This window comes from Erpetoichthys calabaricus, chromosome 11, assembly GCF_900747795.2.
Source record: "Erpetoichthys calabaricus chromosome 11, fErpCal1.3, whole genome shotgun sequence".
NCBI lineage: Eukaryota > Metazoa > Chordata > Cladistia > Polypteriformes > Polypteridae > Erpetoichthys > Erpetoichthys calabaricus.
The window spans coordinates 162,712,125-162,729,224 of NC_041404.2; the positions used below are offsets into that span (position 1 = coordinate 162,712,125).

Genomic DNA, 17,100 nt, shown 5'->3' on the forward strand with positions numbered 1-17,100 from the left:
CACTAGGGACAATTTAGAATCGCCAATGCACCTAATCTGCATGTCTTTGGACTGTGGGAGGAAGCTGGAGTACCTGGAGGAAACCCACAAAGACACGGGGAGAACATGCAAACTCCACGAAGTGGAACACCTGGGAAGCAAACCCAGGTCTCCTTTGTGCAAGGCAGCAGCGCTACCCACTGCGCCACTGTGCCGCCCAAGAAAAACATCATGAGACTAAATGTCCACCCATTAATCGTCAGAGCAGCCTGACCCAATTCAGGGTCATGAGAGGCCAGGATCAGGAACAGCTGAATATTTATGAGACCCTCAAGATCAGTAGCAAGGTTTGACTTTAATGATACTGGTGTGCTCAGGCTTCTACTTTCTTAATACACATTAGACCATCAGAGGAGGAGGAGGATGAAAATGCTTATGAAAAAATATTTTATGACATGAGAGCAGAATGGTGTATCCAAGTGAAGGATGCACATGCTAGGTTTGGTCGTCAATGCACTGCTAACACGCCTTTTGCAAGTAGTCACATGCTTGACTGAAAGAATGTATTTTATAGGCTTTACATTTTTTCTAGACTATTTTCTTAATTGTTTTTTAGATGTACAGAAGCCACATGTTTCACCTTATATCAGTACAGTCGGAATGCCATTTGCCCTGGGACTCATCATACTCATCGCAATGTACTTTGATCTTCCAACAAGGTAAATTATGTCTTCTTTATCATGCAGTTTCTGAAATGTAATAAAAATATAAAATGTAATTGATTCCAGATCATGAAAATCTGGTGTAGTAAAGAAATGCACTGTCTGTCTTTCTTTAGCTAATTGTCATCCAGTTGCTCTCTTTTATTTTACATCTGAAAAGCCATTAAGGACAATCTTAACTTCATTTCATTGTAATGCACAAATTATTATTTTTTTGTTTTATAAAATATTTTTATAAACCTGTTTTAAAATATGTATGCAGTCCCAGCTATACATTTTATGTTCATGTGAGAAGAGGGTTGCAAAATCAAAAGATCCTTCATTTATAGGACTAACAGCTTCTATACGACTCTTAGAAAAACTGGTAGTGTTTACAATTTTTCCCTCTTCACTGTCCTATCCAATGCATATTTCTTACTAAAGAACAAATAGAGTAATTACTAATATTTGTAGCTTCAACAGAATTATGAGAGATCAGCCTTACAGCTGAGGCAACAAATAGTAGACTGTTTCACGTTTGTACAGCATTGGTCTGTGCATATTGCAGTTGTGGGTTACTGCGTTCATAAGAATTGATCACAAACGCTTTAAATTTCTGTCAGAAAACCCCCATGTATGATATACCGTTCAACTTGTCTTGCTGTCTAGTTATGCAGGATGTCACAGTTATATTGAGCCCCCAAACCACACACAACTTTATATTGTTGTCCCTCTACACCCAAAAAACAATCGTTTGTAGGCCATTTTTGGAGTAAACCAACAGGTGTTTTCAGCAAAAATGATCAGGGCTTGAAGTTGTGCACGCCACATCAACCGATCCCTGGGATTCACCCCCTAATGAGATATGAGGGGCCAAAGGTACTCTAATTCAAAACTGGGAATTGGTAATATTGGGCGGCACGGTGGCGCAGTGGGTAGCGCTGCTGCCTCGCAGTTGGGTGATCTGGGGACCTGGGTTCGCTTCCCGGGTCCTCCCTGCGTGGTGTTTGCATGTTCTCCCCGTGTCTGTGTGGGTTTCCTCCGGGTGCTCCGGTTTCCTCCCACAGTCCAAAGGCATGCAGGTTAGGTGGATTGGCGATTCTAAATTGTCCCGTGTGTGTGTGTGGGTGTGTTTGTGTGTGTCCTGTGGTGGGTTGGCACCCTGCCCGGGACTGGTTCCTGCCTTGTGCCCTGTGTTGGCTGGGATTGGCTCCAGCAGACCCCCGTGACCCTGTGTTCGGATTCAGCGGGTTGGAAAATGGATGGATGGATGGACATGTGGGGTATTGTTTTAGACTATTTCAAGGTCAGTGAAGGCAAATATGATTTTATTTCATTTCTAGCCCTCTATGAACTTACAATGGAGAATATTTAGACTTTACTTACATTTACACTGAAGCACACAATTTTCATATTTCAAAAATTTGCCACAACTGTTTGTGTTTGTTATGTACTTCTTCTTCATTACTTTTCTTATGAACACCCTGAATTAGGGCAGCTTACACTAATTTGGACTTTTTATCATCTGTTATATTTTAAATTGCTGGTGGATCCCAAAAACACACAATCTAGGTTGGTTTGGTGTGTGGGGTTAGGTTTGTGTGTGTGAATGCACTCTTTGACAGAATGGTGTCCTATTCTGGATTGGTCCCTGCTTTGTTTCTGTGCTTCCTGGATAGGCTGCTAACAATCATGGCCCTATAACAGGGTTAAGTATGTTCTCACAGTAGCTGCATCACACTTTTCTTTTCTGACACCCAGTTAAATATACTGTCATTCTTCTGATCTCTTCCTAGGAAAAACAGGAGAGTTCACAGAAGTAGGCATTTAGTCCAGAAAAAAATATATAAACAAAACATTAGTACTTATGTAATCACCCGAAATTAATACATTCCATTAATTTTACAAATATTCAGTAATGTTATGTAATATTCATATTGTATTTTGTCAGATGAATCTCCCTTGCCTTAAAGTAACTGAGATTTGCTTGGTGCATTACGTACAAATGCTAGCCACAATTTGAACTCTCACTAAGATTACTTTTCACAAGTGACTCTTGGTGAATATTCACTATGTTTTTTTTTTCTTTGCTCACCTCTCAAGCATCCTGTGATTTATCTAAATTCTTAGTATTCGCAAAATGACGACATCTGCAAAAGGGGAAATTCCCTTCATTTTTTAAAAAAATTCTAAAAACCATCAGAAAGGTCTTTCTGATTTTGATTGTTTTTCTGTTTTAGGTTAAAAAATAAAATATGTGCAAAGGTGCCCACACCTGCACCTTTCCTACAACCACTCTACAATAATGACAAAGGGGGTTTTCGGGTGAGTATAAGTACAACTCCTGTAAATGCTTTTGAAACTTCATACCACTGGCAACATGTTCTGTCACTGCAGCAGTCTACACCAGTCAGTGAGCCTCTTTCATCTGAAATATCTTGTGCACTGTTATAACTCATCTTTAGTGTTTCTGTCTTAAAAAACCTCAATGAGATGGCTTCATTGTTTAAGGCTGCTATTAGGAATGCATGAATTAATCAACTGAAAGTGTTTTTGTATTCTTTCAGAATTCTTTAACAACAGTACACAATATGTATTCATCCATTTTTTCAGATTTGCCTGTTTGGGGTAACTGGTTTCCCAGAGCTTATTCTAAAACCACTGGATACAAAGTAGCAGCCAAGTATGGATAGGGTGCTAGTCCATGAGCAACACACACTCTTGCACACACTTATACTGAGCTAATTTAGATTTGCCAACCTGTCTAAAACACATACCTTTGAAAAGAAATCACAGTACCTGGAGGGAAACCCCAAACAGACATAGGGGGAATTAATACCAACTACACAATATAATTTTGCAAAAATGAATCCATTATGAAATAACTAAGTTACATTACTTGCAGATACATCTCTGCAACAGTAAAAGTAAAAAATGATCCAATTTCTGAACCACTTGTCCAGGTTGTGTCTATCCAAGCAGCATTGGGTACAAGGCAGGAAGCACACCTGGATCAGATAGCAGCCCATTGCAAGACACAGCCATATACACACACACTGACACTCATTCATACTGGTTCATTAACTTAATATGTATGCCACTGGAGATGCTGAAAGGAACACTAGAGCATCAGGACCACTGTGCAAACTCCACCAAGCCAGTGCTCAGGCTCAGACGCTGGAATTGTGAGACAGGAGAAATAATTACAGTGACAGAAACTAAAGTAACAATATTCCTATAGCTCACTCCTATAAAAAGTTTCATGAAGCAAGAGAAAAGTACAATACCAGTTTGTTACTAATATTTTGTTTAAGATGAAAAAATAACAAGTAAATGTAATCCAGACACCAATTTACTTGGAGTGTGTTTCAAAGACCCTTTTGTAAATAAATAAATATGTCAACAAGTATGTTCCATTATTGTTTTGTAGTCTTTTATCCATACTATCTTACATCAACAGCTCCACTCAGGCTATTAGTACTGTTTTTTTTAATCAGCGGTTGCACATACTAAAAATATTTTTTTTACACTTATGTGTCAGTTCTAGTTGGGATGCTCTGGGAGAACATTTCATTACGGTGAAAGACAAACTGTAGGACACATCTGTGCTCATATCCACACTCACTCATACAAGGCCAGTTTTGAGAGACTATCAAACAAGCATATCCCTAGGAAGGAGCAGAAACTGGTGCCACACTACAAAACCTACATACATACAGTGAGAAAATGCAATTTTATAAAACTTGTGTACGCACATAAAGAGACTTAAAGTGTGCGTATGCAACTTTCCATAAATGAAAACCTGCATATATTTATGGCGGCTCTGACCCAGCTGTACACATTTTGGAGAAGCTGGGAAATTACACTCTTGATTTAATAGGGAAATGCAGCTAAATCAGATAAATGACACCTCACACATATAATAATTCATATCACTAAGTCGTTAATATAATGTGCATCAATGTGACAAGTGTATTAAAGCACACAACTAATGAATATGATATACAGACTCTATTTTAGTTCCCTTTTAAGTTGGCCAATGCCGTGCACTAGAGAATTTGTTTGGTTTTTCATCTACCTGTTGTCAATTCTCAGGTAACTGGCCTATAGAAATATCTCAGCCAAACTTCACTCTATCATGTTTGCTGTGCTGGAAGCCAATAACTAAACTTCAAGGCACTACATTCAGTTTTCATATGGTGTGGGTATACATACATAACTCATTGTAGCAAGTACACTTGGCGAGAATGATGCTGCTTTTGTTAACCATAAGCAAGTACACTCCATTGAGGCACAAGTCTTCTGTAATCACAGGATGAGACTCTGGCAAAGACTCACTCAGCCCATGATCCATTTATTTTGAAGCAAAGTAGCTTAGTGGTTAAACCTTCAGTTTTTATGTGGCCTATACTATTCATTGTAACAACAATCATGCCATTACATGTGCCTGGTGATAGTGGTGCTCAGATGCCGGTGCCTTATGCCTTTTCCTGACCCCCAGAATGCAGAGGAGAGGTGCTACAATGCCGCACATAATCTGGCGCTCTCGGTTGCGGCATGCACGATAGAACTTGATGCAGCTGGAGGAAAGCTGCTTTACCAGCCAATGAAGTTCTGCAGCATCGTGACTGTATATGTATGAGGCTGATTAGCATAGTCCATATATGGTTGCTTCAAGGTGGCAACCGGGTGGCGTTCTGGCACATTCACGTAAGCACATTTACAAGATGATATACATTTATAAAGAGTAAATTGCATAGAAAAGTTTTAGAAATAAGATTTTTTTTTTTGGCTATGCATTTTCCTGTTTTTTGGCACATATGTATTTTTATGCTTGAATAAACACAAAGTTTTATAAATAAAACCCCAGGCCAGGATTCCAATCAACATTCCTGCACCTGAGAGTTACCAGTACTATCACCTATAATTTTAAAAATACTGTATATCTTAACAACTTAAAAGTGCTTGTATACATTTCACTTTTTGGCTAGGTTTTCGTTTGTGTGCATTTAAGTTAACAAACTAACTTTATTGTTCACTTAATAGAACAAAACATGCCAGGTCTTCTCAACAACAACAACAAAAAAATGCACTGCCAGACCTCTCTCAGAAGTAAATGCAAAAACAAAATAATTCAAAATATATTAATTTTTTGTCATTTTTTTTTTATATATTTCTAGGGTCATAATTGGTCCAAAAAGATATTGTCCTCCATAAACCTTGATTTTTTGTAAAATAGGGGATGTAACTGTAATAAGAATGTCAAACATGATTGTGACTGGTGATCTGTTCATAAGCTATGACACACACATTCACAGACATCATAGACTAATGATAAAACATAACATTTTTTGGTTGGTTTTAGCAATTCCTACTTTTAATTTAAAACAGATTATGAACTTGGCAATTTTTTAATTCTGTTTAAACCAGGCAACATTTCGTACTGAATTTCCAGATACTACTAGGTAGATTAAATTTTAAGAGTAAAATTTGGAATTGCTAAATAAAGTCACTGCTTCTCAATGCCTTAACAAAGAGCATTATCTTTACAATACCAAGTGTTGTAAATGAAAGCAAAGATGACAGCAGTATTTTGTCAAACCGAATGTCAACTTAATGTTTCTGGTTAAAGGTGGGGAGGAAATAGAGGCTTTTCTTCTTAAGGTTCAAAGCATAATACAAAATAAGTCACAACAGTTCTCAAAGTATTAATGTTGTTTAAAATTTTCTTTAGAGCTGGTTTTTGTCCCCTGGCAACTTAAATGATGAACTGAAGAAAGAGGAAGCCCTGAAAATTGATCATCTCATTGAGACAAAGCCGCATAGTGTTGAAGCTTCAAAAGAAGACTTTTGCAAAGTTTTATATGTTACAAAAGATCAACATAATGAGAACTGCCAAGCTAATACTGAGAGTGGCTCAAATGCTGTTGCTGCACATTCTAAAAACCATGTCACTTCTCCTCCCAGTTTCTTCAACAGCCATGATGAGAGTTTTAGCTCACATTTCTTGGAGAACTTTGAATCAATAGATTCTGGATGTTTTGATGTCAACAGAAGCAGTGATGAAACAGAGAAGGAGACCAATATCTCCTATGATGTGCCTCCTGAACCAGAAAGTCTGTGCTACAGTGATGACTACTGCACCCTTTCGGAAGCAAACAATGGATTAATTCCAAGCAAAAAAGTCAAGGATATCAAAGCAACCTGTGGCAAGTGCATTGAAATAGGCCTAAAGGGTCCAGTGCCACTTTCAAGTGTTACAGATTGGCCTGTCTAACCCCAGATACATTTGTTGTTTAGTCCTGTTCTCAACCCATTTCACATTGTGTCACTAGCTCCTATGCACAATTGCTGAAAATATGACATAATTAGGTTCCTCAGGGCTCAAGATCTTTTATTGCAATTGTCCTGTCAGTGCTATTAGAGCTGGAGAAAGGAAATGCAAAAAAAGTTCGTCCAGCTCAGTTAGCACTTCCTATTAAGCCCCATGTGTCTATAGCAAGTGCAGATTATGTGCTTTGTGATATTTTTGCAGGATTTTCCTGCATCAGTCTGGACTGATAGACAGATTTCAGTATATACAGGTATACACAGGGGTACAGTGTAATTCATTTTCTTTTTTTATTCGGTCTTTTTCCTAACTAAAGAGCTCATTGTCATCTTGCTAAAAACATCACTACTTTAATGACCAAAATATTTTCCTAGGCATATTGTTTGAAAATGTAGTTCTTGAGTCAAAACAAGTGTTACAGTTACAGATGTGTGTTTATGAAGAAGAAAAGGTAAAATCCACGGGCAAATAACAGTAATGCAGAGGTGGAATAGTAAATGTGTGAAAACTTCCAAGAACACTTCACATAAGACATTTTACAAATGACGAGAGACCATTCTATTGTTTGTAAATTTTACTAATATCTTATCCAGATACATTTCAGAAGTTGTCAAGGTGTCTAGTTCAACTAAATAACTCTGTTGTTTGTTTCAGATTCTCACAATGCTTTGTGTAAAGAAATGAAGTGCTTTCTGGTTTGCATCTAAAATGCTGTTCAAGTCGAAGAGACACCATTTAGTCCATGAATGTGCCTAGTTTATCTTGTTTGTACAGCTTCTACAGCTGGTAGCTCTTTCTTGCTATGCATGTTAGGGGGCATTCTGCAGCTACCAGAGGTGTCCTGTGGATGGGAATATGTAAACATTTGCTTTGTTACAGTGTATTTTATGTACACTCAGGGTAATTAGGGAGAACTAAACCAAAGGATAATTCTGTATTGTGTTTATTATTAGTACTTATTATTGATTCATAAGGCATTTACTTGAAAGCAGTTTTGGGCAACAAGCTTTAATCAATGAAATCTTATCAAAACAAAAGTTACAGAAGCTTTCCTTGTTTATCCAAGACAGTGGACACTGGGATCACAGTTCTCATATGTGGCGATGTAAAAATAGTCTTAAAGACCATTATGTACAATGTAAAGCAATACATTTATTGTCCCATTTGGTGAATATTTTATCATTTTCTCCTGCACTTCATGATCCACTACACAGCAACTCCCACATGATAAAAGGAAACTTTAAAGAAATGTATTCTGAATCGATCAAAAGCCTAGATTCTTGTAGCTAGCTGTCAGAAAGAATTAAAAAGCTAAAAGTTGTGAAATAAACCCACACATCCTGTACATTTTACCCAGTAGGATGTGGAAAGTGTGATCTTTTTTGGCTTTCTTGGCATTATCTTTCCATTCTACCTGCTTTGATCATACATTCCAGTTATAGTATGCACTAGAAATCACTGACTTTCTGCAGTTAACAGAAGAAAGGAATTAACCACAGGCCATTCTTAAACAAGATAATCAGGCTACTAAACATGATTGTTAACTTTAAATGAATAATGTCTACATCACTGATTGCTTTACACTCCACAAAGGAGAATGGAGTTGCTGTATATCTATTGGAATAAAAGAAGGGATGTATTAGTGCACATCTGCAAAAGAGGAAAAGGACCAAGATTATCTGCACATTAAAAAATAAAAAGAAGGTATGATAGTTTGCATGTAACATATTGTATTGGTAACCTTTTGGAACTAAACTTTGCCTATTTTTTCTTCCACACTGGCAAAAGTAAATTTTATGTATACTTGTATTAAGTTAGGGATGGAGGAGGTTTTGTGCATATGGAACATCATTTGGAGACAACTTTGAAAAGAATGTGAACAATACAGGATCCGATATTCATGATAGCATCATGGGCTACACAGCCTGTTTCATCCATCCATCCATCATCCAACCCGCTATATCCTAACTACAGGGTCACGGGGGTCTGCTGGAGCCAATCCCAGCCAACACAGGGCGCAAGGCAGGAAACAAACCCCGGGCAGGGCACCAGCCCACCACAGGGCACACACACCAAGCACACACTAGGGCCAATTTAGAATCGCCAATCAACCTAACCTGCATGTCTTTGGACTGTGGGAGGAAACCGGAGCACCCGGAGGAAACCCACGCAGACACGGGGAGAACATGCAAACTCCACACAGGGAGGACCCGGGAAGTGAACCTGGGCATCCTTACTGCGAGGCAGCAGCACTACTCACTGCGCCACCGTGCCGCCAGTCAGCCTGTTTCAATGAAGTAAAATTTAATGTAGTACCATGATGAATATCCAGTGTGTGGTAACACTGCAGTGTATATCATATTGTTTCTATTATATGTAATAATTACTAAATTGCTTGGATACATAAGCTGTTTGGTTAGTGGATTTACTAATTATCCTATTAAACCAATTTATTTTGCTGCTTTGATTTATAAATAATTAACTCCTTTATGTATTGTATGTAAAGGCGATATTTTGCTGCTGTTACATAAAACATAATAAAATAAAGAAAGATATTAAAAAGGCAAGAGATTTAAACATTTTAAAAATAAATTATTATTTTCTGCATTTAATTATGTATTATTATGTATGTTTGTCAGTTTGTTCTCTGAAAAATCACATCTTTACAATCTACTACTTTAAAAAAATATTCTTTAGCGTGTGGCTTGTGAAGATACAAATGGATAATTATAAGTGCATGATAAAAGAATGTTAATATTCAACATTTTCTGGGTCTGCTCTTTCTAATACAAGGCCATGGAGGTGGGCACAATTCTGTTTCAGCAAAAAGAAAACAAGTGTTGGGTCATAAAATGTAAAGCCAAGTGTCACGGTAACACAAAGTAAAACTCCAACAAAAAATGTAATTACAAACACATCATTACTGACATATCTGTATGGCAAAATTCAAGATGGGTTTCATAATAGACACAACACCATAAAAAATTATATTGCAAACCAAACTTGCCACCATCGAGAAAATTTTGAGTAGCATACGTGGCACAACATCACTGGCACGTTTGTGTGGCATCTCTCAACAAGCCTGTATGTTATTGATCAAGAAAATGACCAAAGAAAAATGGATACAACTTATTATGGGGTTTTTCTTTTCTTTAAGACCTCATTTCCTTTTTCCTACAGTAGTCCTTTGGTGCTGAGGCTGTGCTCTCATTTCAGCTAAATTGTGTGTAATTCAGGTGCAGTTCATAAATTGTACAGCTGAAACTGATTCTTCGGCTATTTTATTTTCTGTCAAACTCCAACAAATAAATTCATTTTAAATTTTCCATTTAGCTGCAGTGATTGCTAGACTTCAGAATGTTTAAAAATCATTTTGCTAATTCATCTGAATTGCTTTCTATTCCCAAATAAAGTTGCCAATTTACCCTGTACTGTATATCCATGATTCCATTTTTCTTTTGGCTGTTTCCCTGAACAATTTCTAATGCTCTTGCCATGCTCAACTTATTATGCATAATTGTTTAAGTTATATTTATGACAGTAATGCTATTTGCATAGGTTGCTGAAGCTCTCTTTTAGCCCTGTAAGTCTGATCTCTTTTATGTCCAGTTAATGCCCGGGGTGTGAGTGAGATGGATGTCATTCACCGTGCATGGAAAATGTAGGTGTACTAATGTGCAGCAATGTTTAATATGTGGATCACTGAAATTGTGTTATGGTGTGCTGATGGGGGCGGCATAGTGGCACAGTGATAGCGCTGCTGCCTCGCACAAAGGAGACCTGGGTTTGGTTCCCGGGTCTTCCACTTCGTGGAGTTTGCATGTTCTCCACCTGTCTGCGTGGGTTTCCTCCGGGTGCTCCGGTTTCCTCCCACAGTCCAAAGACATGCAGGTTAGGTGCATTGGCGATCCTAAATTGTCCCTAGTGTGTGCTTAGTGTGTGTGTGTGTGTGTGTGTGTGTCAGTAGATAATGACTGACTGACTGACTGACTGTATTGATGGACACTGATATGCTATCACCATCTTGATTACACAAAATTCTCTGTAGCTTAGCTGCTTGTGTGCCTTATTTGGAGTTGTAGCTTTAAACTCAAGAACTTAACTGCAGTCCAAGGCTGAGGATGCCACTTTTCCCATACATAATCTTGGGTTATCCCATTACACAGTCCTTTAACTATATCATATAAAACACCGGGTCTTAACACTACAACTAATATACCTTGTAACATCAATCTGTTCCTCAAATTAATTAACTGATTTTTTCCATAACAGCCATACCGAATACTCTGTCACAAAGATGGCAGAATGAAACCAACTGTTGTACATTACTACGAGGAAGCACTATCTTCAATACCATCACGCTGAGGACTGGTGACCCAACCCTGTGCCCCACCTCTGTTCACTTTGCTGACTCATAATTGAACAACTACATTTAGCTCTAACACAGTCATTAAGTTTGTGGACAAACCAGCAGTGAAGGGTCTCGTCAGCAATCAGGATGAGTAAGCTTACAGAATGGAGAACAACAATTGGCAGACTGGTGCCAATTCTACAGTGGCACAATCAAGAGCGTTCTGACCAGCTGCATCACTGTTTGGTTTGGGAACTGCAGAATCTCTGACCATAAGGTCTTACAGTGAATAGTGCACTCAGCAAAAACGATCATTGAAACCTCTCCGGCCTCCATTAAAGATATCGTTATAAAGCAATGTACGGTATCTGCAGAGCCTACAGCATTGTTTTGTTTTTTTTTATAATTTTATTTATTAATTTCATTGTAATCATTCCATACAAATAGATCAAATTATACAAAAAAGAATTGAAGACAAATCAAACCCCACCCTTGAGAAGGAGAGCATGGCCAAAGGAGAATTGCTTAGGGCTTTTTAATAGGGCAAAAATAAACAAAAGAAAGGAAAATATATATATAGGTAAATAAAAAAATGGAGAAGGGAAAGAAATGCGGAAATAATTATTTCTTCTTATTCTAAAATATTATTGATTAGATCCTGCCAGGTTTTGAAAAAATTCTGTACAGATCCTCTAACTGAGAATTTGATTTTTTCCAATTTCAAATAATATAAAACATCGGTTTCCCACTGACTTATCAGAGGAGAGTTAGGATTCTTCCAATTTAACAGAATAAGTCTGCGTGCCAAAAGTGTAGTGAATGCAATCACCGTTTGTTTGTCCTTCTCCACTTCAAGTCCGTCTGGAAGAACATCGAACACAGCTGTTAATGGGTTAGGAGGGATTGTGACACCAAGGCTGTCTGAAAGGCACTTAAAAATTTTGGTGCAAAATGAAGTTAATTTGGTGCAGGCCCAAAACATGTGACCCAGTAAGGCAGGAGCTTGGTTGCAGCGTTCGCAGGTTGGATCTTGCCCTGGAAACATTTTGGACAGTTTTAAGCGAGACAGATGAGCTTGCTATATAATTTTTAGTTGAATAATTCTGTGCTTTACACATATGGAGCTCGAGTGAATTCTCTACATTGCTACCTTCCACTCCTTTTCTGATATGTTGAGTGAGAGATCTTTTTCTGATTGTCCTCTTGGATCTTTGAAAGGAAGGGACTCTAATAAGATTTTATATAATGCAGAAATGGTGTCTAATTCCTTGAAATTGAGCAGTATTTTTTCCAGCATGGCGGAGGATACGAGATGAGGAAAATTGGGCAGTTTCTGTTTTACAAAGTTTCTAATTTGAAGATAGTGAAAGAAATGTGTAGCTGGGAGGTTGAATTTGGAACGTAATTGTTCAAAGGATGCAAAGATATTGTCTACATAAAGATCTCTGAGCAATTTAATCCCAAATCTTGTCCAGGTATTAAAAACTGGATATGTTTGCGAGGGTTGAAAGAGGTGGTTCTCTTGCAGAGGTGCCACAGATAAAAGATTTTCCATCTTAAAATGCTTTCTAAGTTGGTTCCATATTCTGAGTGAGTAAAGCACAATTGGGTTATTAGTATATTTGCGATAACTTACATTTATTGGAGCGCAGAGTAGGGAGTATAAAGAAGTACTACAGGATTTTACTTCTATTGCGGGCCAGGCCTGTGTATGTTCATTTTTTTGTGTCCAGGTTTTTATGGCTTGTATGTTTGCTGCCCAGTAATAAAACTGAAAATTAGGTAAAGCCATGCCACCTTCTGCCTGAGGTCTTTGTAGGGTCGCTCTTCGGATACGTGAGTGTTTTGAGTTCCAAATAAATGAGTTAGTTGAATCTAATTGCTTAAAAAACGATTTATTGATATATATTGGAATGTTTTGAAATAGAAAAAGAAGTTTAGGAAGGATATTCATCTTAACAACGTTAATTCTTCCGGCTAGAGTGAGATGAAGGGTTGACCATCTATGCAAGTCTTGCTTAATTTTTTCCATACAGACGGCAAAATTTTGTTGATAAAGAGTTTTATGTATACTTGCGATATTTACCCCTAGGTATTTAAACTGATCTGCTATGGTAAAAGGTAGGGTGTCCAATCTAATATTATATGCTTGTGAATTCACTGGAAAGAGTATACTTTTATTCAAATTAATTCTGAGACCACATATCTTTTGAAATTCTGTGAGTGCTGTTAAAACTGCAGGCACAGTGTTTTCTGGGTCTGATAGTTATAAAATCATATCATCTGCATATAGAGAAATGTTCCAGTCCTTCTCTGATAATCCCCTTTATCTGATAAGAATTTTGACAGTGGACCGCCAGTGGTTCAATGGTGATTGCAAACAGCAGTGGTGATAAAGGGCATCCTTGTCTGGTGCCACATTCTAGTTTAAAGTAGTCTGAACAAATGTTGTTAATACAGACTGAGGCTTCTGGAATGGTATACAGTAGTTAGAGCCTACAGCATTGTAAAGGACCCGCTCCCACTCCTCCCACAGTTTCTTTGTCCCACTTCCGTCTGGCAGCAGGTACTGTAGCATCCAATCCAGTTCTTCCAAGTTCTGCAACAGCCGTCTGTCCAGACGCTGAACTCTGTTCTGCACCCTGCACTCAGATCAGCTCCTACTAGTCTATTTATATGCAGTACATTTGTTACTCTTGTTACTACTGTTGTTTTTAATTATTAGTTGTTATTGTTCATTTATTTGTTACAATCTATTTCAAATTATTACTGTCTATTCACTTGCCTATTATTTATGTATTAACTTATTTACCTGTTTATATTATTGTATAGTTCTTTGCTTGCCTTGTACTTGTCCTGTGTTCCTGTATATGCTGCACTGCGGTCCTTGGGAACATAATTTTTATGACACTGTATGCTGTAATTCAGTGTATGGATGGTTTGACAGTAAAGCCACTTGACTTGAGATGTTATGTCTTAAATTTATCAATATTTATTTGTTCTGTTTAAAATATATATTTTCTTGTACTATATATATAAAGTATAAAATATGATCCTCAAAAGTTATTTTTAATTAATTGTTTTCACGTGTTTTATATAATTAAAACATCAACAGTAAATATTATCTTTAACCGCACACCTTCTGTCAAAGTTAATTACACATTTCTTTTTGTGTTTTGGTAATTAAGTAAATGCTTGCCTTCACCATTTGATTGTTGAGTCCTCTATGCCTCTAGCCTTGACCTTTCTTGTCTCCTAGTTTGTAGAATGGCGTTTTCTTTCCTGATCAAGTACAGACTATCCTCTGGTTTAAATATATCTTTTTTTTCTCTTAAACTGCTATCTTTTCTGGCTATTAGTCCGTCCATCTTTGACAGCTATGCTGTTAGATGCCTTCATCTCCTTGTATCTGAAATACTTCTTTGTGTCCATTGCCACAACAGCACAGACCCAGTTCCAGATGCCACTAAAGCGATTTATTGTTACAAATACCTTAATACACTGCACAGCTCCACCAATATGATTCTCCCCTTCTCCACTCCACACAGGTGAGCTTCGTATTACTACACTTCCAACTACCCAGATGAAGCAGAGCAGCTTCTGGGTCAGGGGGATCCTCCCTATGAAAGCAGATACCCCTAGCGGCACCCGAGAACCTCAACAGGGCTACCCACCAAAAGTACAACTCCCATGCAGCACTGTGGGCATTCAAATTGGATGCACACCTGAGAGATGATGCCACCCAGTGTACTGGGGATGCACTTGGTGCTGGGAAGCCGTCTTCCCCTGTGCATTCATTATAACCACCTCCTGACCAGTAAAGGTACCACTAACCAACCTGGCTAGGATGCCCATCCACTCGCATCCTTCCATTAAAAAAGAAACTATCCATCTGGGATGCCAGACAACTAATGTTGTCTATTACACCAGGTACTGCCAAACTAAAAGTAAAGCATGGGTATAAAAGGAACAAATTGAAGATATGGCCTTCAGGTAGTGTTAATCCTCCATGTTGTGATAAAACCAAGTTATTAATCCATTGCTTAACTTCAGGCAACTAAATGAACTGATCACAGTCCTGAGCTTTATATGCACAGTGTTAAAACTATTAGGTGGATTGACTTCATTTGCTATGTAGATTCCGAAACATACTACTTCTGTTTAAACTGCTGAGGCCCTGATAGTGGGTAGAAATTGTCTGCTCTTATCTTTTTTTCAACATGAAAAGTTATTTTCTACATTACAATGGACAGAACACAGCCTGTTGGCACTTAATGACATTATTTGTAGTTGAGTTTAGATGGAATTTATTATGTTCAATGGAAATCAATAACTTTTCTCATTAGTGTGGGAGTAAAACTAGTATTGAATTGTTTCATAAACTTTCAAACTTTAACTGTAAACAGCAGGTGGAATTTCAAAGTTTTCAACATGGTTTCTCAGACAATGCTAAAACAAATTAGCATGCTGTAACTCATGCATGGATTTGGATTACTTAATTGAACTGACAATGAATGAAATAGGGAGTCATATCTATGAAAGACAAAATCAGAAGAAGAGTTGACTGCCTTAGTGTGTAACACTTTCAGTGAGGCACCTACAAAATAATTTCAAGAAAAGTCACAATCCAATAAGGCATGTATGGTGTGGCACCCGGCTGGGGTTCATGCCCGGATGGGATGCCCAGGAGGACCGGAGGAGGGCTTGTGCCTCCTCCAGAACACGAGAGGGCATCCTCCCTGGTTACTGTGGGGGCCACAGGTACAGAGCTTGGAAGCTCTACCCTGTAGGGGCCCATGGTCACCGCCAGGGGGCGCCCCGATGCGTTGGGAGCCCTGGACCTCAGCACTTCCGCCACACCTGGAAGTGCTGGGAGGAAGAGGATTGGGGACACCTGGAGGACTTCCGGATGCACCGCCAGAGCTTCCGCCTCACAGGGGTGTGGCTACAGAAGCTCTTCAAGATGCACCTGGAGTCCATCCGGGACATATAAGAGGGGCCGCCTCCCTCCAGTCAGTGGCAAGAGTCGGGAGGAGAAAGACAGAGCTAAGAGGAGAGGAGAGGAGAGGAGAGGAGAGGAGGCGGACCAGAGACAGTACAAGGCACTGTGTTGTGGCCAAGGACTCAAGGGGTGATTGGTGCTGCGGCACTGGGTTTGTGCACTTATACTGTAAATATTATGTATAATAAACGTGTGTGTGTGGTGAAACCAACATGTCTACCTGTCTGTGTCCAGGCTGTTCCCCACAATGGTCAGATTAGTCATAGCAGGGCCGGTTATAGGCATGGAACCCCAAAGTTTTAGGCTAAAAAGTCTAAGTACCAGGTTGTGCAGACCACCTACACTGTGAAATATGAGTCTTCACCCACTGTAGTACACGTTTATGCCTCATAAAGAATTGTAAATAGTGCTATAGTTCAGCTTTTTCCAGTAAGGGTGGCTATGGTAATCTTTATATATAATATGCTACCGTGACTGTTTATTTGTCTGTCAAGGATTTTAAATCACTTGTAGCTCACAAAACCATTTGACCCATTGGCCTGAAATTTGGTACACATATACTACGTGACGTCTACTATCTGCTTTTGGGGTGATGATTGACCTCCAAGGTTATTCGTCTTTTTATTTTTATTTTATTGTAGAATCAACTCTTGGCAGCAGCCAGCAGGGCGGCCATTCGGTGCATGCGTAAGGGCACCGTTTTCATCCCTACCACCTTCGCCCTCACTTCCCCTAA

General features: G+C 38.6%; 1 protein-coding gene across 2 annotated transcripts in view; it reads left to right on the top strand.

Moving 5' to 3' along the window:
* The window catches only part of LOC114661248 (interleukin-21 receptor-like), a 70,461-nt gene extending 62,427 nt beyond the window's left edge, over positions 1–8,034 (top strand). For both annotated transcript variants that reach the window (XM_028814462.2, XM_051933968.1), the window contains 3 exons: positions 596–698; positions 2,921–3,005; positions 6,415–8,034. In XM_028814462.2, coding sequence (XP_028670295.2) covers positions 596–698; positions 2,921–3,005; positions 6,415–6,957 — 731 coding nt within the window. In that variant the 3' untranslated portion in view covers positions 6,958–8,034. The remainder of the gene's footprint in view (positions 1–595; positions 699–2,920; positions 3,006–6,414) is intronic.
* Positions 8,035–17,100: the final 9,066 nt, after the last annotated feature.